Source organism: Phocoena phocoena, chromosome 15 (genome assembly GCF_963924675.1).
Source record: "Phocoena phocoena chromosome 15, mPhoPho1.1, whole genome shotgun sequence".
NCBI lineage: Eukaryota > Metazoa > Chordata > Mammalia > Artiodactyla > Phocoenidae > Phocoena > Phocoena phocoena.
Genome location: NC_089233.1, coordinates 84142296 through 84161253, shown reverse-complemented (window position 1 = coordinate 84161253; position 18958 = coordinate 84142296). Strand labels below are relative to the sequence as shown.

Here is an 18958-nt window from a genome sequence, read left to right as displayed (position 1 = left end):
TCCTTCTCCTCCTGCCTTGCCCAGCACGGTCGAACCCCTACACTGCAGGCAGACCAACCCCCTTCCAAGTGTTAGCTCTGGAAACAAAGGCCAAGCCTCCACCTGGGCCTCCCCACATCCTAACCCCCAGTGCCTCTGGGCTCACTGGCCTCAGCACCCCTACCTCCAACAGTCACTGCACGTCAGTCTCCTGTGCACCAACATCCAAGTGCACAGCTACCTCAGGACTTTTGCACCTGCTGTTCCCTCTGCCTGGAAGGCTGTTCTCCAAGGTATTTACAGGACTAATTCCCTCACTTCTGCCTCGTCTCTCTGCATATGCCCTTGCTCAGAGGCCCTCTGACCCCTCCCTACCACTCCCCTTCCGCCAGCCTGGCTGTAGGCATTGCAAACTACCTGGCATCACATCACACGTCTATTTCTTTCTCTGCTTCACTTGCCCCAGGAGACTACTGACTCTTTGAAGGCAGGGACACCACAGTCTTTACTGCTAAATCCCCAGCCCCCAAAACAATGACAGGCATAAAGTAGGTGGCCAAGAAATACCTGTTAACACCCAGCGAATTCCAGGGAGAAAGTTCAGACTGATTTCGTTTTTTCAACTCCCCACAGGGGTTGTGAAGACCACTCCTGGCTCACAACTCCTGGGTTGAATAGACCAGGTCCAGCCCTGGTGCCCTCGATGGGCTGGCCTGCCCCAGCACAACACAAGCACCGAGATCTCCCACTTACTGGCTCTCAGGAAAGAAACCTCCAAAGCTGCCACCACAAGGCAGGCGCACACGGTCACAGATTAACGGGCACCCCCTCCAAATTCAACGCAGAGCCAGAGTCCGCCAGAAACAAACAGAGAAACCGCATTTAAAAGTCAGCACCTATCCAGCAGCTCAGCACAAAGGACCAGAGTGTAACTCGGGGCAAGCAGCAGCCCCGGGCTCCTCAAATGCTCTAGCGGGAGTGGGTTATCAGTTCTCTATGAGACGTAATGAACTACCCACAACGCAGTGGCCCCAAATAATAACCATTTCATTGTCCACTCGCTGTGGGCTGGGCTTGGGCAGGGCCCCTCTGCTGGACGTGGTGAGGGCCAGGCTCACTCCTCAGCTGGGAGTCTGGCCAGGCTGGAAACACCCTGGACGGCTCTGCTCTCAAGAGCTGTCGGCCGGGGCGCCCAGGTCCCCCCAGCAGCATGGTCCAAACTGCTTTACACGGCAGGTGAGAGGGCTGAACAGAGGCTGCCAGGCGCCCAAGCTCTGGGCCAGGAGTCACGCTGCATCACTCCTGCTGTGCTCTGTTCAGAGCAAGTACAAGGATGCAAGGGGGCAGCCTCCCTGCCTGATGGGAGGACTGACAAGTCACACGCACAAGGGCGGTGGGGTCTGAGGGAATGAGTGAGGCCGACTGTAGCAACCACTTGAATAGCATAATCCCCTTTTCACAGGAGGTGGAGGGCACAGAGTGGGCAAGTGACTCGCCTGAGGTGACACAGAGTCAGGACTGGAAGCCACACAACCTAACCTGCCTAGTAGCGCCCACCCCCCACCCACCCCCCAGAGCTCAAGCTCTGACTTTGACATAAACCATCCGTGTGCCCAGCACAGGTCACTGAGCCTCGCTCCATGGGGACAGGGAACTCACTTGCCTGCGCTGCGGGCGGGTGGACAGACGGCTGGCTGGCTGGGTGCGGTCTCCCAGGGTAAGGCCGGATAGGGGAGAGTCTGGGGGACATTTAAAGTCACCCCCAAAGTCCCAGGAGCCTGGCTGTGCAGGGAAGCACAAGCCTCTATTTGTATGTCAATGTGATTTCTTTCTCTCCAGTCCAAGTACAGCCTTTTCTATCCAGTTCCCCCTGAGCATCTGCCTTTGACTGTCTCTTCTGACTGAATTCTTCCCCTCCCCTCAAACTGGGTCCTCCTCCAATCTCCCCCATCAAGGGGCACAAGCCACGCACCTGGTGTCGTCCTCACTCACTCCCTCCCCCGCCCCTGCCTGCACCTGCAACGTGTGTCCTGTGAACCCCCCCTCCATCTACTTCTCTCCGTTACCTCTTTCAGACTCTGGCCCATCTTCTCTCTCAGGGAGCTGCACCACACACACACACACACACACACACACACACACACACACACGCGTGCGCGCGCGACCCATGTGCCCCCAAAGCAGCAGCCAAGTGACGTTTCCCAGTCCCAAATCCATCGGTCACCCTCTCATACAACCTTCAAAGGCTCCACATTGCTCCTAGGAAAAAGACCCAAAGCCTCAGCGGGGTCGTCAGCACTCTGCACGGGCTGGGCCCTGCCATCTCCCCCGCGACCCCCGGCCGTGCGGCCCACGCTCAAACACAACGCCCCCTCCCGCCCGGGGCCACCACACCTGCTGCTCCCTCTGCCTGGAACGGTCATGACCCGCATCCTCTGCCCTCATCACGCTTCAGCCGGTTCGCCCCTGCTTTTTCAAAGTTCATATCTATATCTCCAAGATATAGTTTTAAGAGGAAAAAGCAAAGTAGAGAACGGGGCTGGGGGGAGGGGGTGGGGAGAGCACACTCCCTTCTGTGATTAAAAACAAGAGGAAGAATATAATGCACAGACATGTTCTGAGAGCATCTCAGAAACAAGAAACATCGGCGGTGCCTCTGGGAAGAGGGGGTCGGGCTGCAGGAACGATAAAGACAGCGCTCACTGCACGTGCACTTGCCAGACTGTCAGTTCATCTGCCCGTAACCGCACGGTGCGGAGACGATCACAATGCTTCCATTTGACAGAGGAGGAAACTGAGGCCCAAAGAAGGGGAACCAACAGCTGACAAGTAACGGACCCCAGCCCGGGCCTGACTACACCAAGCCAACCTCCCGACGCTGCTCCGCCCGTCTCCGGCCATCGCGGACGCTTCTCCACAAGACATGCGCACATACCGCTCTTCCCGTCTCCAGAAACCTGTTTGTAAAAAGAATGATGTCCCCCACCTCCCACGAAAAGCGTTTCTTTTCCTTTCCCTGCCAATATTTCCAAGGGGGTGGTCACTTTTGAAGGCCACACCTCATATGTGGCTACACGGTTCTGGGTGGTTGCTGAAGATTTTTTTTGGTCAAAGCTGCTGTCGTGTTAGAAGCCCTCCTCGAAATAAATTTAACAACGGGGCAACATGTTAGGCCAAGTGTTCACCTCCAACAGGATAAGCTCGGACTTCTTCAGATGGCAGTTCAAGGCTTTCAGGACAGACGTGCATCTCCGGGGTGCCAGGAATAACCAGAGCCTGGCCGGAGATGGCTCTAGCCGCGTGGCCACCCTCCTCCCTGTGGGACCGGCGCCCAACTCAGCTCATGGGACATCTCTGACCCCTGCTCGTCCTGGAGCTAGAGGGGCTAGAAACACGAGAGACCCTCCTGTGTGCGGCCAGATGGTTAACTGCACCGGGTTGAGGTCTCCCAGCAACCATGGGGCATCACCCTCTACAGGCAGGACGAGGTGGCCTCAGCAGACTCACTGCCCAGCGTGAACCAGGAAAAGGGTGTTATTCCCCGGGGCCGAGCTTTCTGCTCTACTGGTGACACTCACGGGACAGGCGCCTGAAGGCGGGTGACAGTTAACTTACATTCAGCACAGGCACTGGGCTGGGGTCACATACTTTACCCAGTCTCACAACCACCGCAGGAGTTAGGAACCATCACTGCCCCCATTCTACAGACGAGGAAACTGAGGCGCTGCCTGTTAGAGGGACTTGCCAACGTCAGCCAGGTGCAGCTGGCAGGGTCGGGGTTCTAGACTGACCACAAGGCCAGCTCCGAGGCACCCAGGCACAACGGCTCCAGTTGTCTGCAGGAGCGATGAGGGCCGTGTCACGGCCCTAACCATGCCCATGACTGCCTGTGGCTTTTATAAATGAGGATAAGTTACAGCAGGGCACACGCACACGTGCACACATGCATGCCATGACTCATCCAGCCACCCTCACCCTCCTTCAGCCACTGGCTGACTTAAGCCTGCGAACCCCCCAAGCTCCCTCCTGCCTCTTGGCCTTTGCACGGCCGTTCTCTCTGCCCAGCACACCTTTCCTTCCCACTCGGCCTGGTTCACTCCAACCACCTTCTGGGTCTCAACCCACTGCCCCTGGACACCTTCCCTCAGCTCCTCCAGGCTGCCAGCCCCAGAGCAGCTCTTACCCCTTCCCCCCAAGACTGGCATCTAAGCCCATCCCCACTAGACCCCTCAGTGTGGGCCACATCTCTGCTCTCCGCGGCAGCCCCTCGCCTGGCATCATGCCTGGCCTAATAGAAGGCACCCGATTTGCTGGGTGGGAAGGAGAAAGGAGGGGGGGAGGGAGGGAGGACCTCACATGCAGTGAGCTGCAGGCATCGGCTTCCATCTTTTGTGCGACTCTCCCAGGCTCTCACCTGCCCCCTCCAGCCAGCACTGGCTCCTGGGATGTCGCCCTGGGCAATGTTAATGGGCTCCCACAGCCTCCCAAAGAGCTCACCAAGCAAGATGCAACCAAAGAGAGAAAACCCCAGTGACTGGAATTTCCATTTCCTATGAGCAAACAGCTGCTCTGTGCTAATATCCTCCTGGAATAAAGTGTTATTAGTTAATTTAAAAAACCATACAGAGGGCTTCCCTCGTGGCGCAGTGGTTGAGAGTCCGCCTGCCGATGCAGGGGACGCGGGTTCGTGCCCCGGTCCGGGAGGATCCCACATGCCGCGGAGCGGCTGAGCCCGTGAGCCATGGCCGCTGAGCCTGCACGTCCGGAGCCTCTGCTCTGCAGCGGGAGAGGCCACAACAGTGAGAGGCCCGCGTACTGCAAAAAACAAACAAACAAACAAACAATAAAACACACAGAGGGCTTCCCTGGTGGCGCAGTGGTTGAGAGTCCGCCTGCCGATGCAGGGGACACGGGTTCGTGCCCCGGTCCAGGAAGATCCCACATGCCGCGGAGAGGCTGGGCCCGTGAGCCATGGCCGATGAGCCTGCATGTCCGGAGCCTGTGCTCCGCAACGGGAGAGGCCACAGCAGTGAGACGCCCGCGTACCGCAAAAAAAAAAAAAAAAAAAAAAAAAAAAAAAAAAAAACACAGAGACCAATTATTAACAAATTTGTAGGCTAATTTTTAGCCATGAGTATTATCCTCTGAGCTACCACCCTCTCTGCCTGTTGAGCCGCTCCAGGAATTTCCAACAGGGCAAGACCATTTAACCTGATGCTTTGGTGTTGCTGCTTGTTTGGGGGATTTTTTCCCCTCGATTTTACTTTTCCTTATGGAATAGGAATAGGAACAAGAAAGGGCTGCTTGGTATCATTACCATGTACTTACGATAAAACGAACGTTTCCTGTGCACCTACTATAAGCAAGACTCCGTTTTGGAGCTGAAGACAGAACAGTGGACAAGACATATCTTTAAAGTAAAAAGAAACAAATACATTTCCCAGAAGGTGGAAAGAGTTGGAAAAATATTAGAGAAAAATAATTACCTTAAAATGTCAATGCTGTTTGCAATAAGGATCTTAAGGAAAAGACAACTTCCATGAGATTCCGGGGGGGAGACAAACGGGCTGCGGTCCCCGCGCCCCCGACCCAGAGCACCTGCCCAAGAGAACGCAAGCAGGAAGCAGCGCTTGGTTTGTTCCATGTTGTGTGTTATTAAATGCCCCCCCCGTTACTCACCCTTCCCACTGAAAAGACGAGATAAAATAATCAATTATCCCTAAATCTCGCATTATTTCCCATTAAGGCAGAGGCAGCTAGCCGCAAGAATTAGGAGAAGAAAGAACAGAAGTTGAGGCGCAGGGGGCGGCTCGCTCCACTGTCCACGTGTCGACCCCAAGCCGACCTCAAGGAGCCCCGGAACTACGGTCAGCTCAGAGCATCGCAGCCTCATGTCCCAGCTGGAATGTGGCTCAGGCTTTGACCTTGACTTTTCAGTTGGGCCAGGTATACAACCTCTGCATCCTGGCTCCCCCGGACCAGCTCCCCGACTAGGAAGCCGGGCACAGTGCCCCCGGAGGAGCCCCCAGTGCACACCGGCGAACCCCTGGAACCAGCTCCAGGGCCGTGCAAGGGGGAGGATGGGAGAGTCCTACAGGGCTGCTTGATTTCTCCCAGCAGCAGTGACCTCAGCGGTGACCTTCTTTCAAGATCTCGAGGCACCAGTAGGAGCCATGGATGTCTCAAAACTGCCCAGAATCAGGGCTTCCCACCGTCATCAGCCAGAATGTTCAGAGGCCTCCGAGAGGACTTTGGTGGAAGCGTGTCCATAACGACAGGCGGGGGCGAACCCCAGCTCATGGCGACAGGGCCTCCCTGCGCTCCAGGCGCCGTGCTAAATGCTTCACGGAAACCAACCGTCAAATCCTCACCACCGCCCTTCCAGGCAGGGACATTTTACGTAGGGGGAAACCAAGGTTCAGAGATGTCAGGTGGGGCTGTCAAAGTTCCGCAAACCAGGGGACGCCAAAGAGTCCATGCACCTGCCAGCTCCCCTCAAGACCTTGTCTGTTGCCACCCCCCCCACCCCGCCCCGCCGCAAGGCCAAGGCCCCACCATGGTAGAGGCAGCAGGAGAGTCCAACGTGAATGTGACCAAGGCCCTCCCACCAAGGGGTAGGCTGTATTCCCTCCCCTTGAACTTAAACTGACCATGTGCCCACTCTAACAGAACTAGACTGAAGTGAGAGCCCCAGACGCTAAGGGACTCTGCGCTTGTCCCCCACTGCCATGAGACAACATCGCTGGGTCTAAGGAGGATGAGCTGTGCGTAGAGAAGAGCTGCCCAGCCTAGACTGTAGACCCTGCCCACCTGCAGACAGCAGAGGGGAGAGCGCCCAGCACTGCAGCATGGAGGCCTGGAGGCTCCAGCAGAGGACAAAGTGGATGCCACACAGAAGGGGGCAAACGTGGGAGGTCTGGTACTTATTACATACGTGTCCTGTCATTTTACAAGTCAAAACGGTATGCCCCTAGCCAGAGGGTGAGCTTCCAGGAGGGGCAATACTTCTTCACATCACCCACACACCATGCCCCCTGCACACAGCAGCACTTCCTATGTCAGCAGGTAAACACGTAGGAATGGATGATAATATACAAGATGATAATGTACAAAACCATGCCCCACTTCACCGAAACCCATCCCACCTTACTGACTTTTGCCACACCTGTGTCTCCTCAACGGATGACCACAGCTACTTTATTAATATTTTAAGCCCATCTTCTTTTGTTTGCAAACAAATGTGACTTGAAGGAGGACCACATTCCACCACTTTCTATGGAGAGTGTATCCCTGGTCACCTGGAGGATAACAGGGAAATAGAGCAAGTGGGGCAAGGCCAAGGGGACCCCACAGAGCAATGCTCAGGCTGGGACAGCCCTGACGCTGGCGAGCTCTGGGGAGCTCTGCACAAAAGACCCTGCTGACAAATGAGCCAAGGTCAGCAATGACTTGACTCGTGACTGCAGAAACACAGTCACCCCACAATTCACGTTGCCCGAGACAATGTTTTCCTGCCAAAGGGAAGCAGAAAGATCATTTTTGGCAGATTTTCCTGACTATTTAAATCCCCTGAGCTACTGATTACAACAAGGCAAAAATTCTGTCTGCACATGGATGCAAACTTCCAAGAAGTAATGGGACCAAAAAATTAAGTAATGACAATACCACTCATGAGTAACAGTATTAAGACCAACCCAGCAACTTTAACAAAAACAGCTGTACAACAGTGTGTAATAAACATATTTATTAAGTCCAGAGCCACAGCTCCCACCCTCCACTCAGGTCTTGGCAAATTCATTTTCTGACTGCTGACTAATCGATGTCAAAGTCTACTTATGTCACGGCCACGAGATAAGGTGTGTTGCCAAGAGACACACCCAAATGACTCGCCCCAGCCCATTAAAGACAGGACCTTCCACAACTCTGCCCACGGCTGGTCCTCCGCCATCACCTTGCCTGACCTTCAATAAATAAATCTTGTCCTAGTGGCCATGCTAGTGAAATGAACTGGGAAAATGAAGAGTACATCTGCACAGATGTGCATGCATCTGTGGGATAGGTTGCTTGAACCAGAAATGGGATAAACACAGGGATCTGTTTCATCTAAAGCACAGAAGGCCTTCCTGTAAGATGCAGAATGAAGCCAGTAAAGGGCATGCAGGGTGGGCGGGGCAGGGTGGGTGGGGCATGCAGGGTGGGCGGGGCATGGTGGGCGGGGCATGCAGGGTGGGTGGGGCATGTAGGGTGGGCGGGGCAGGGTGGTGGGGCATGTAGGGTGGGCGGGGCATGAAGGGTGGGCGGGGCATACCGAGTGGGCCAGGCATTAAACTCACCTAGATTCAAACTGCTCTTCATACACATGTGCCCACGGCCCTCTCACCCTCTGACCCCTCACCCTCTGACCCTACCTCAAGGGTTTGGAGGAAGATTAAATAAAAGTCAGATGTCCCACGTGTATAACACAGAGGTGACAACAAGCACATTTTCACTCCAGCCACTGATGATTTGCCAGACTGTCAGCTACGTGAGGGACAGTCTTGTTCCTGACATATTATTAAATAAAATATTATTAAATATTATTAAATAAATATTATTAAATAAATATTATTAAATAAAATTTAGATGGACATACTGTTCAGGCTTGAGTCACACATCTTAGGCCAACCTTTAATTCCTTGGTAAAGAAATATCGTAAGTATAAAAAGTGCTTCAGGGGCTTCCCTGGTGGCGCAGTGGTTGAGAGTCCGCCTGCCGATGCAGGGGACGCGGGTTCGTGCCCCGGTCCGGGAAGATCCCACATGCCGCGGAGCGCCTGGGCCCGTGAACCATGGCCGCTGAGCCTGCGCGTCCGGAGCCTGTGCTCCGCAACGGGAGAGGCCACGACAGTGAGAGGCCCGCGTACCACAAAAAAAAAAAAAAAAAAAAAAGGGCTTCAGCTTCCCCTGAGATTCTCTGTGAGCTTTCCAAAAGTAAGGCCACATGTAGCCCCAGATATGCTGAGCTCGGGTCACGTGCTTTGTTTTTTTTTTTTTTTTTTTTTTTTTTTTTTTTTTTTGCGGTACGCGGGCCTCTCACTGTTGTGGGCTCTCCCCTTGTGGAGCACAGGCTCCGGACACGCAGGCTCAGCGGCCATGGCTCACGGGCCCAGCCGCTCCACGGCACGTGGGATCTTCCCGGACTGGGACACGAACTCATGTCCCCTGCATCGGCAGGCGGACTCTCAACCACTGCGCCACCAGGGAAGCCCACGTGCTTTGTTTTTAAGCGAGGGGGACAGTAGATGACCACCTGGCAGTCACTCTCATTCTTCACATCTTCTGAACCTGCTCTTGTTAGGGGTAGCCGTGAACATACCCAAAACAAACAACCCAAAAAAACCAAACAAACAAATTGGGTCATTTGTAGAGACATGTACGGACCTAGAGACTGTCATGCAGAGTGAAGGAAATCAGAAATAGAAAAAAAATATTGTATATTAACGCATATATATGGAATCTGAACAAACTGGTATAGGCGATCTTATTTACAAAGCAGAAATACAGACACATACGTAGAGAACAAACGTATGGATACCAAGGGGGAAGGGGGGGATGAATTGGGAGATTGGGACTGACATATATTCACGATTTATACTATGTATAAAATAGATAACTAATGAGAACCTACTGTATAGCACAGGAAACTCTACTCAATGCTCTGTGGTGACCTAAATGAGAAGGAAATCCCAAACAGAGGGGATATGTGTGTACATACAGCTGCTTCACTCTGCCGTACAGCAGAAACTAACACAACGTCGTAAAACAACTATACTGCAATAAATATAGTCAATTTAAAAAACAAACGCCCCATTTCCCAGGCCCTGCAGGTGGGAGTGGCTGTTTGACACCCTTCTGGCCAAGGAGGTATAAGCGGATGTCACTGGGCGGGGCTCCCAGGAAAGCCAGGTCAGGACCAAGCAGCTGGACACGCCTCCACCCGTCACCATCCCCTCCTTCCTGCCTAGAAAGCGTATGTGTTGCTGGAGCTCCAGCAACCCTCTTGTCCCCAGGAGCCGGCAAGGAAATCGCAGAGCCTTGGCGCTGAGACAGGGAGGCCGGTGTGCTTCCTGCAGTTCCGATGAACGTAAAATGCCCCGCCTCTTATTGTAACCAGTACTGCTTAGGTTTTCTATTACCTGAAGCCAAACCAATCCCTAACTGACAAACTTGCTAATATTTAAAAACCACATTTCACATAAAAATCGGGATTTCCAACATGTCTCTTAAAATAGGATGCTCGGGTCCCCCTGGGACCACATTCCTGCCTGGTGATATCTGTGCAAAATCCCACTCCCTGACTCGGCTGTTTTCGGGGGTACCAGCCCCTGTGGACACTGCAGTTGGGGGCCTGGGTTAAACCATTTTAGAGGACATGGAATAGATCCCAGCTCTCAAATTCAATAAAGGTAGGTCTCAAACCCTCTGATATACGTTGTTGATATTCAAACGTTTTCCTTTCGCCTCTATTCCTGTGACATTTGACATCCACCCCATACGTGATGCTCTGGTGGAAGCATGGGTGAGGGGCCTGGAACATTCCCATCCTCCACACCCACAGCCTCCTGCAGGTGGTCTGGCCACTCCCAGGCCTAGTGTCAAAATGAGTCACCTGTGTCCTTCAAGACAGGTACCTTTCCCTAAGAGGTCACCAAATTCATAAAACAATCAAAAAATATATATATATATACATTCAAATCTGACTGCAAGACCACCAATGTGCTATCCCATAATTAGAGAACCAAAGTCAATAACTTAAAGAAGGTGGGGAGACTCCAGCAGGCCTGCAGTCGGGGGTGGGGGGGGAGGCAGGAAGGGGGCCGGGGGGCAGCACATGAGGATGGCTGGACGGACCTAGGGCCGAGCAGGGAGGGAGGCTGCGGGGAGTAGAAAAGGGTCGGTGTGGGAAAGGCAGGTGAGGTCAGGAGCCCCGGGCTGGTGGGAAGACTGTTAGAACCAACATGTCTACACGGCACGCTGCTGCTGCCCTCTGGGTAGACCAGAATCAGAATCGGAACCGGACCCCCCCCCTTCTTCTCATCACTGCTTCCTGAGGACGGACCCTGTGGTCTCACTGTTATGAGACAGCGAGGGGCGTGGGTCCCCGAGTCCTCGCAGGGACCACGGCCAGGTCCACGCAGCACTAACTCACATTTCACAGGTGGAGGAAATGAAGCCCAGAGAGGTTGACCAGCTTGGCCCTGACACAGAGCCAGTTAGAGGAGGGGCTGCAGATCAACCCACAGGCTGTCTCCACGTCTTCATCACAGGGTCTGCACCCTTCTGGCATTATTCACAGAAGATGGAATTATCTCAAGGCGATTAGGGGATGTCCTAGGAGAGCCTTGCCTCTTCACAGCTGTGAAACCAACGACTAGCATCTGTTACAGACAACAGCTGAGTAATCCTCCCCCACCTGGAGTTATGGACATTATCTACCACCATGTTACAGACAGGAAATGGAGGTTCAGAGAAGGTGAAATGACTTGCCCAAGGTCACACAGCGTGTATGTGGCAGAGCCAGGCCTGGGACCCCTTCATCCAATTCCAGGCAAAAAACCTCTTCGGTTGTCATTGTTCTCTTTGTCAAAGAGACCCATCCAGCCAGGGCCAACCATGGCACACTTTAGGTTCTCTGGAGGAGCTCAATGAATTGAAATAAATTAATCCTGTGTGGATAAGAAGTGACTTCTGCTTGGGTGTCCTCCCCTTAAGGGCGTGAGATGATCAGCCAAGGGGCTCCAGCAGAAGAGCTCTATGACCACGTCAATTACGCTACAACTTATCCATTCAATCAATGAACATCCACCCGGGGACAGCCAAGGGCAGCACAGCCAAGAGGACCCTCAGGGTCTTCCACCGACTAGTGCTGTCTGTCAGAGCCGCCAAGGATGGAATGTTTTAGATCCACACGATCCAACATGGTGGCCGCCAGCCACACGTGGCAACTGAGCGCTTGAAAGGTGACCAGTGCGACTGAGGAAAGAAAATTTTAAGGTTAATTTATTTCATTTAGATTTAAATTGCCATAAGGAGCTAGTGGCTACTGTATTGGGTGCTATGTGGCAGGAGAGACAGAGAATACGTTAGTTGGTCAAATAAGTGAGATCATTTCAAAGAGTGACCAGTGAGGAGAAGGAAAGTGGCTGAAGTGACCGAGAGGGATGGGGTGGGGCGGGAGGTAGACCCTGGGCTCTGACTGTGGCTGGCCTTCTGCTGAACAGCCACACCTGGCACCTGGGAAGGTCCCAGGGATGAAGCTGTCCCTTGTCACTGCCTTCTGTGTCGCATTAGGGTGAGGAGGGTTGAGGAAGGGAAGTTTCAAAAGCCTCCTACTTTCATAAGCAGAAAAAATTCTAAGTTTTCTAAACTCCATATTTCTTTAAGCATGCAGCTTTTATTTTTAATAACCCCCAAGAAGAAACTGACAAGGTAATTACTGCATAGTTCTACTGCTAATTAAGCCATGGAGACACTCTGCAAGAGTGAGATCCCCAAAACTCAGGACTCTGGAACAAGGGAACGTGCAAGGAACAAAGCCGTGGAGAAAGCAGGCCGCGACCCCCTCGACCCCACCCCGTGCTGGGGCACCGATAAAAGGTTCAGGCAAAGGGATGCCGGAGCCTGGAGTCTGGGGTGGGGATGTGTCTGTGAGTCTGTCTGCAGCTCAGGAGGGGAGTGGATGCTCTGAGAGGCTTCTCCCTCTCCAGGCCATGAGCAGAGGTGGATCTGTCCCTGCAGAAAGACATGGCCCCAGCCTCCTTCACACTGACCCGCCGACCACTCTCGGGCTGCCACTGAGTTGCTTACCCACGGAGGCCCTGGCCAGCCCCAGGCCTCGTCCACTAAGACACTGTGCCTGGTTCCACAGATGCTTACCGAGGCCTCCTGTGGGCGAGGTCTGTGCTGTGCTCCTGGCCTAGGGAGCCCGGCCCACCGACAGTCAGCCCAGAGTCGGGACGGAGGAAGGGGATCTGGGCGGTGGGGGCAGGGTAGCTACTTCGTCTCATCAGGTGAACAAAGAGGACCCTCTGAGGAGGTAAGATCGGCCCGAGACCTGGGCAAGCAGAGGTCAGCAGGACCCAGACGTCTGGAGCTCAGGAGCCAGACAGGTCAAGGCGGGTCCCACACGGACACACACGCAGACGCAGACACACACACACACACACACGGAACTTGTCGGCACAGACTGAGACCGTGGCAAAGGACTAGGCTCAGTGGGTCCCCAGGTGTGCTCACCTGACCCGAAGTATCAGCATCACCTGGTCACGTGTTAGAAATGCACATCACCGGCACCCACCACAGACAGGCTGAACTGGAAACACTGCGGTGGGGGGGGGGGGCAGTTAACGACCCTTCCAGGCTAGGGTTTGACAATGAAAGAGCTACGTCAGCAGTTCTCCAGGGAGATTTTGCCCCCAGGGGACATTTGGCAACGTCTGAGGACATTTTTCAATGGTCACAGCCAGGCACTGAGGTGCTACTGTTGTCTAATGGACAGATGTCAGGGAGGCTGCTAAACATCCTACAACGCACAGGGTGGCCCCCAGAGCAGGGGAGGATCCCATTACCAATGTCAACTGTGCTGAGGTTGAGAAACCCGCTCTAGATCAAAGGGTCCCCCACCTGGTTGCACAGCAGAGTCTTTAAAAAGACGAATTGCAGGTCCCCACGGAAACATTCTAAACAGCCGTCCAGGGTGACTCGGTTCAGTCTCTGGTCCTGGCACCTGGGAACCAGGCAGAGAGCTGAGAGTGGAGGAAGAAGGCCCTGTGGGAACCCCCATGCGATGCGCTGGGAAGACGTGCCGCGGGATGCAGGGAAAACCCAGGGAGGAGAGGGTGTCAGGAAGTGGGGGATGAGCAGACGAGAGCAGTGAAGGGACAAGGTGAGGAGGTGACGTGGGTTCGGACCAGAAGGAGGTCCACACAGGACCAACGCCAGGGCAGAGCCCGTCCCATGGCCTGATTGCTAATGGAAATAGAAAAAGCAAAACTTCTCCTCGCAAGTATGAACCCCTAATGCTCCCCTAATCCACCCTTCCCACTCCAAGCTCCCAGGTGGCAAGCTTGAAGAGAGAGGCAAGGTGATGGGATGCCAAGTTGCCTTTTTTTTTTTTTTTTTTTGCGGTACACGGGCCTCTCACTGTCGTGGCCTCTCCCGTTACGGAGCACAGGCTCCGGACGCGCAGGCTCAGCGGCCATGGCTCACGGGCCCAGCCGCTCCGCGGCATGTGGGATCCTCCCGGACCGGGGCACGAACCCGCGTCCCCTGCATCGGCAGGCGGACTCTCAACCACTGCGCCACCAGGGAAGCCCTGAGTTGCCTTTTTTAAATTTTAAGTTTTGGGGAAAATCTTAACCATGCTTGTGGGTAAAGAGTAAGGATTTGCAGTGAAGAACCCTGTAAAGCTGCCAAAAGAATCGTGAATGGAGTAACGGTGTGGAAAGAGCATTAGGGTGACCCTCTGGGAAAATCTTTCATCCCTGCCACGCAGTCCCTGGCCGCTGAGAGATTTAACGCACTAATAAGGCCACAAAAAGATGTTCAAGCTCACCAGCAGTCAAAGAGCCACAAATAAACACGAGAGACCCCCTGTCACCCTTCGTGTGAGAGAAAACCAGACTGATGACCTCAGGTGCTGGCAAGGCTCTGGAGAAAGGGTGCTCTCAGATTCTGAAGGAGCATCAGTGGTCCATTTTCCAGGAGGACGCAGTACCAGAAAAATTTTAAATGTGAGTCTCCTGTGACCCAGATATACCCTAGAGGAAATTCACAAAGGAACACAAGAAGGCTTTGCCTGGATGACCGCTGCTGTGCTGCTTGTAACAGTTAAAAATTGGAGACACAAATATCTAATAGCTCAACTGAGAGAAATATATCCCCTGGGACGCTACGTGGTTATTAAGAAAGGGAGATCTCCGAGACCCAGTGTTGAGTAGAAACCCAAATGGAAGAACCTTCCATACAGTGTGTTACCACTTGAGTTCTTTTAAATGCCTTTCCCCAAGAACCTGTAGATATAAACACGTAGGAAAAGGTCCAGATGCTCCACCGAACTCGTCACAGAGATAACCTCTGGAGAGTGACAGAAAGGGGTGTCGTTGCTTACCTTTCCCATAATGTTCTGAGTTTTTGGGGGGGGGGGTTTTGCGGTACGCGGGCCTCTCACCGTTGGGCCTCTCCCGTTACGGAGCACAGGCTCCGGACGCGCAGGCTCAGCCGCCATGGCTCACGGGCCCAGCCGCTCCGCGGCATGTGGGATCTTCCCGGACCGGGGCACGAACCCGTGTCCCCTGCATCGGCAGGCGGACTCTCAACCACTGCGCCACCAGGGAAGCCCTGTTCTGAGTTTTTGTGGTGAGAACACTGATACGTTAAGGATGCATTTTGGAGGGGGAAAAGGTAAATGCAACCTTGGGCTGCTTTTATAAGACCACAGAATGTAGACGGAAGGAGGTGACACTTCTGACGTCGCACCGGGTTATTCCACAGCTGGCTTGTGAGCTTCACATTTCAGAAGCAGCTCTTTGGAGCAGCAGGCGGACAAATGGGAGAGGTCCCACAGGGCAAGGCAGGCGAAGGGCTGGGACCCTTCAACCTAGTGAAGAAGTCACTCAGGTGGGCGCGATAACTAACTCACAACACCAGACTCTCTGGAAACCCAGGTAACGTGCGTCATGAGACGATCACATCAGAACTGACTGATAGCAGACCTTCCCATACCGTTTGAAAAAGACTTTTCAAATCGGTCTGCCCAAAGAGAAGCATGCACTGCATCAAAAAGAAGTGAGTCCCCCATCGCAAGAGGCATGCGAGCACATGCCAAGCCAACCAAGCAAAGCAGGTGTAGATAATGCTGCCCTAATCCACGCTTCCCACTTCAAGCTCCCAGGTCGCTTCCAACTTGAAGATTCCGAATCTCTTTCCACCGTGAACTCCCCTGCTTAACACAATCCTTAAATGCTTCACTGATTTTTGCTTTTTAGTAAGGTTCTACCACTCACAGAATTATACCTACTAGAGACTTTTTACCTCAGGCATCTGCTCGCTGGGTCCCATTTTGAGCATCTGAACCAGAGACGAACTCGGGCTTTCAGCCTCCCATGGTTATCACTTAATCACGGACATCCAAGCCCTTCCACCTCTCTCCCAGGTGGACCGGCACAAGACACCTGTCAAGCCCTCTGTTCCCACCCACGGAGGCATCAACTCACAGACAGCCAAAAAGCTAAATCCTCCATAATTCCTGTTTCAAGTTTGCTTCCTTTTACTGCCAGGGAGACAAAAGGAGCTGAAAAGGATTTTCTCATGACGAGCCACTCAACTTCCATAATTGGAACAATCATGGATGTGCATCTCCAACACAGAGAAAACCAATCCATCATGGAGTGCTGAGGGCTTAATCCCAGATTTCTAATAAAGGGATTAATTAAAGCCTTAATTAAGGGTCTGCGTAGAGCTACCTCTGCTTGAAACTCCAAGGAAATTAACTTGCCCTCCCAGATATTAAAAAAAAAAAGCCAGGGATCTCCCCCGGTGGGTACCTTAGTTTGACCAAATGACAGTGTCAATAGTCCTAACAAAGAAATCTTACAAGCCTTGCATGGGCTTATTGTTTAAAATTTCAGATTGGGCCCTGGCGCCCACAGAGCTGCCTTTTAACCCATCTTTCTTTGCAGTTAAATAGTGAAGCTCCTCTGTGTTCCAGCGGAGTGAAGGAATTCCTCCCCACAAAGCCGGTTCACCCCAGCCCCAGGGAGTATCTGGAGTTTGATGCCCACCATTTAGCGTGATCAAGTCCCCATCTGGGGTCAGTGAATTTAGAGAGGGACAATCCTCAAAGGAAGGTAAGAGCAACTTATTGTCAAAACAGAACCTGTGACAGGATGCTGCTTCTCTAAGATTCGGATGGAGTCCTGTGGCGTGATACCAAAACACCAGCTTTGATTCTTTTTTTGAACCCTACATTTCAGAAGCTCAGACTTCTCCCTGTGAAGTGAAAATTGCCTTCTGGTGGAGAAAGGTTTTAATGATCACTTTGCTTCCTGCGTCTCCATGGTGACGGGGCACACAGCCCACCTCCCACCACCCTCCTCCTGCTTTATTAGGCCTTTCTTCCTCTTTGGAAAGTAATCAATCAAGCCGTATAGACTCCTTTGTGACCGGATTTATCACCTAAACAATCGACGCTGCCGCGGGGGGTGGGGGAATGAACGAAGTCCATATAATTTAATGAAATCAGGCTCCGTCCTGGTGCACGCGTGCCCTTCATCTCCCAGTGGCAGCTCTGCCAGCACACCTGTCCCGGGAGGCGGGCGGGCGCGCCCAGGTGCGCCAGGCCCCGCCGACTTGGGCGCCCCGCGGAACCCCTCTGCGCGGCGGCCGCATAAGCGCTGCCCTGCCCGGGCGGGGGATGCCCCAGCCGGGCCTCCTGGGCCACCGGAGCTGGGGCCGCGGGGGAGGGAAGCAGAGCTCGGAGCCGGCGCTGGTAGAGGCGGCCACAGGTCTGACTCCCGGCCCCCAGCTGGTCAGCACCCAAAGAAGGGAAGCCCCTCGGAGGGGCCAGCAGATCCCACCAACCCGCAAGGAGGGCAGATGCGGCGTGCCGGGCTCTACCCGGGGAACCGGCTCCTCCCCCGGACAAAGGGCTCCGCCGACTTATGGGGAGCCTGAGCGACCGGGTCCTGCCGCGGCTCCGCAAATGCAGCCCCGGCGCGCAGCAGCGCCCGGGACTTGGCACCCAGCGCCCCCTGCCCCGGCCCTCCCCGCCCTCCCCCGCCCACCCCGTTACCTGGGTTCTCCCCGGCGTCCGCGGAGGACGTGGCCGAGGAGTCGGTGAGGACGCTGGGGTCACTCTGCGAGCGGCCCCGCGACACGAGGCAGCCGCTCCCGTCCTCGGACGCGGCCATGGGCCCGGCCGGCGTGGGGGCAAGTTGGTGGGAGCCGCGTGTAATCAGAGCATCCGAGGAGGCCAAGGTCACTGGCCAGGGGACTGGAGGGGGCGGCTTTTTAAAAAGGAAAATAAAAAAGGACAGGGAAAGGGAAGAAGCCGGAGGACGAGGCCGGGGCTGGCTTCAGGGCGGTGAGACAATAGCCTCGCGGCTGCAGCCAGGCGCATCCCGGCGTGCGCGGCCTCGCTCTGTTATTTATTCGTGTTTATTCCCATTCTTCAGTCTATATTCCAGGAAAAAAAAAAAAGTTGAACCAGGAAATAAAAACTTTTTCTTGTCAGTGTTTATTGCGTGCTTGGGGCAGGGGTGATGCCCGAGAATTTCTGGGGGCGCTCCCTCCCCCCACCCCACCTCCCACCCCCCGGGGGAAAAAAAAGGAAAAAAGAATCTTTGCTCTGGCGATTGCTTTAATCTGAAAGCTGTTCTTGGAGCATCTGTTGGAAAACATTAGGATTCTCCCATCATGCCCCGCGAGAGGAGCTTGACGTCACGAGAGAGGGGAGCGAGAGCCAGCGTGGGGATGGGGCGGGGTCTCAAATACCCGAACTGCACGCGGCCCGCCCCGAGGGAGAGGGCTGAATCCTGGGTTCTGAACCGCCCACTCCCACCGCAGCCGCCCTCTGCAAACAAGGATTCCACATCCCGCTTCCTCCGGCTCCCCGCTGGCGGGGAGGAAACCCTGAGGGTGCCTCCCTCGGAGGTCAGGGCCTAATTTCCCCAGCAGCTTCAGGCAGAGGTTTCCAGGGCCCTTCCTCTCTCGGGGATCTGGAGACCACCGTGGGATGGGGGGTGGGGCACTCTGGAGCTTTGTCCCCGCCCACCACAGCCTCCTCCCCACTGCCCAGCCCCCCACCCCACCCCGCCCCGCCGGCCCTCAGCCCCTCGCCGGGGAGGAGAGAGGCAGAGGGGCACCTGGCACCTTCCAGGGAGGCCTCCCCGAGATTCCTTGATGGAGTTGATGAGACCAGGCAAGGCAAGGGAGGTGACACC

General features: G+C 54.4%; 1 protein-coding gene across 1 annotated transcript in view; it reads right to left on the bottom strand.

Moving 5' to 3' along the window:
• Positions 1–18335, bottom strand: part of PHACTR3 (phosphatase and actin regulator 3) — a 218207-nt gene extending 199872 nt beyond the window's left edge. Inside the window, exon 1 of the mRNA XM_065892441.1 lies at positions 17809–18335. Coding sequence (XP_065748513.1) covers positions 17809–17926 — 118 coding nt within the window. The 5' untranslated portion in view covers positions 17927–18335. The remainder of the gene's footprint in view (positions 1–17808) is intronic.
• Between the last annotated feature and the right edge of the window lie 623 nt (positions 18336–18958).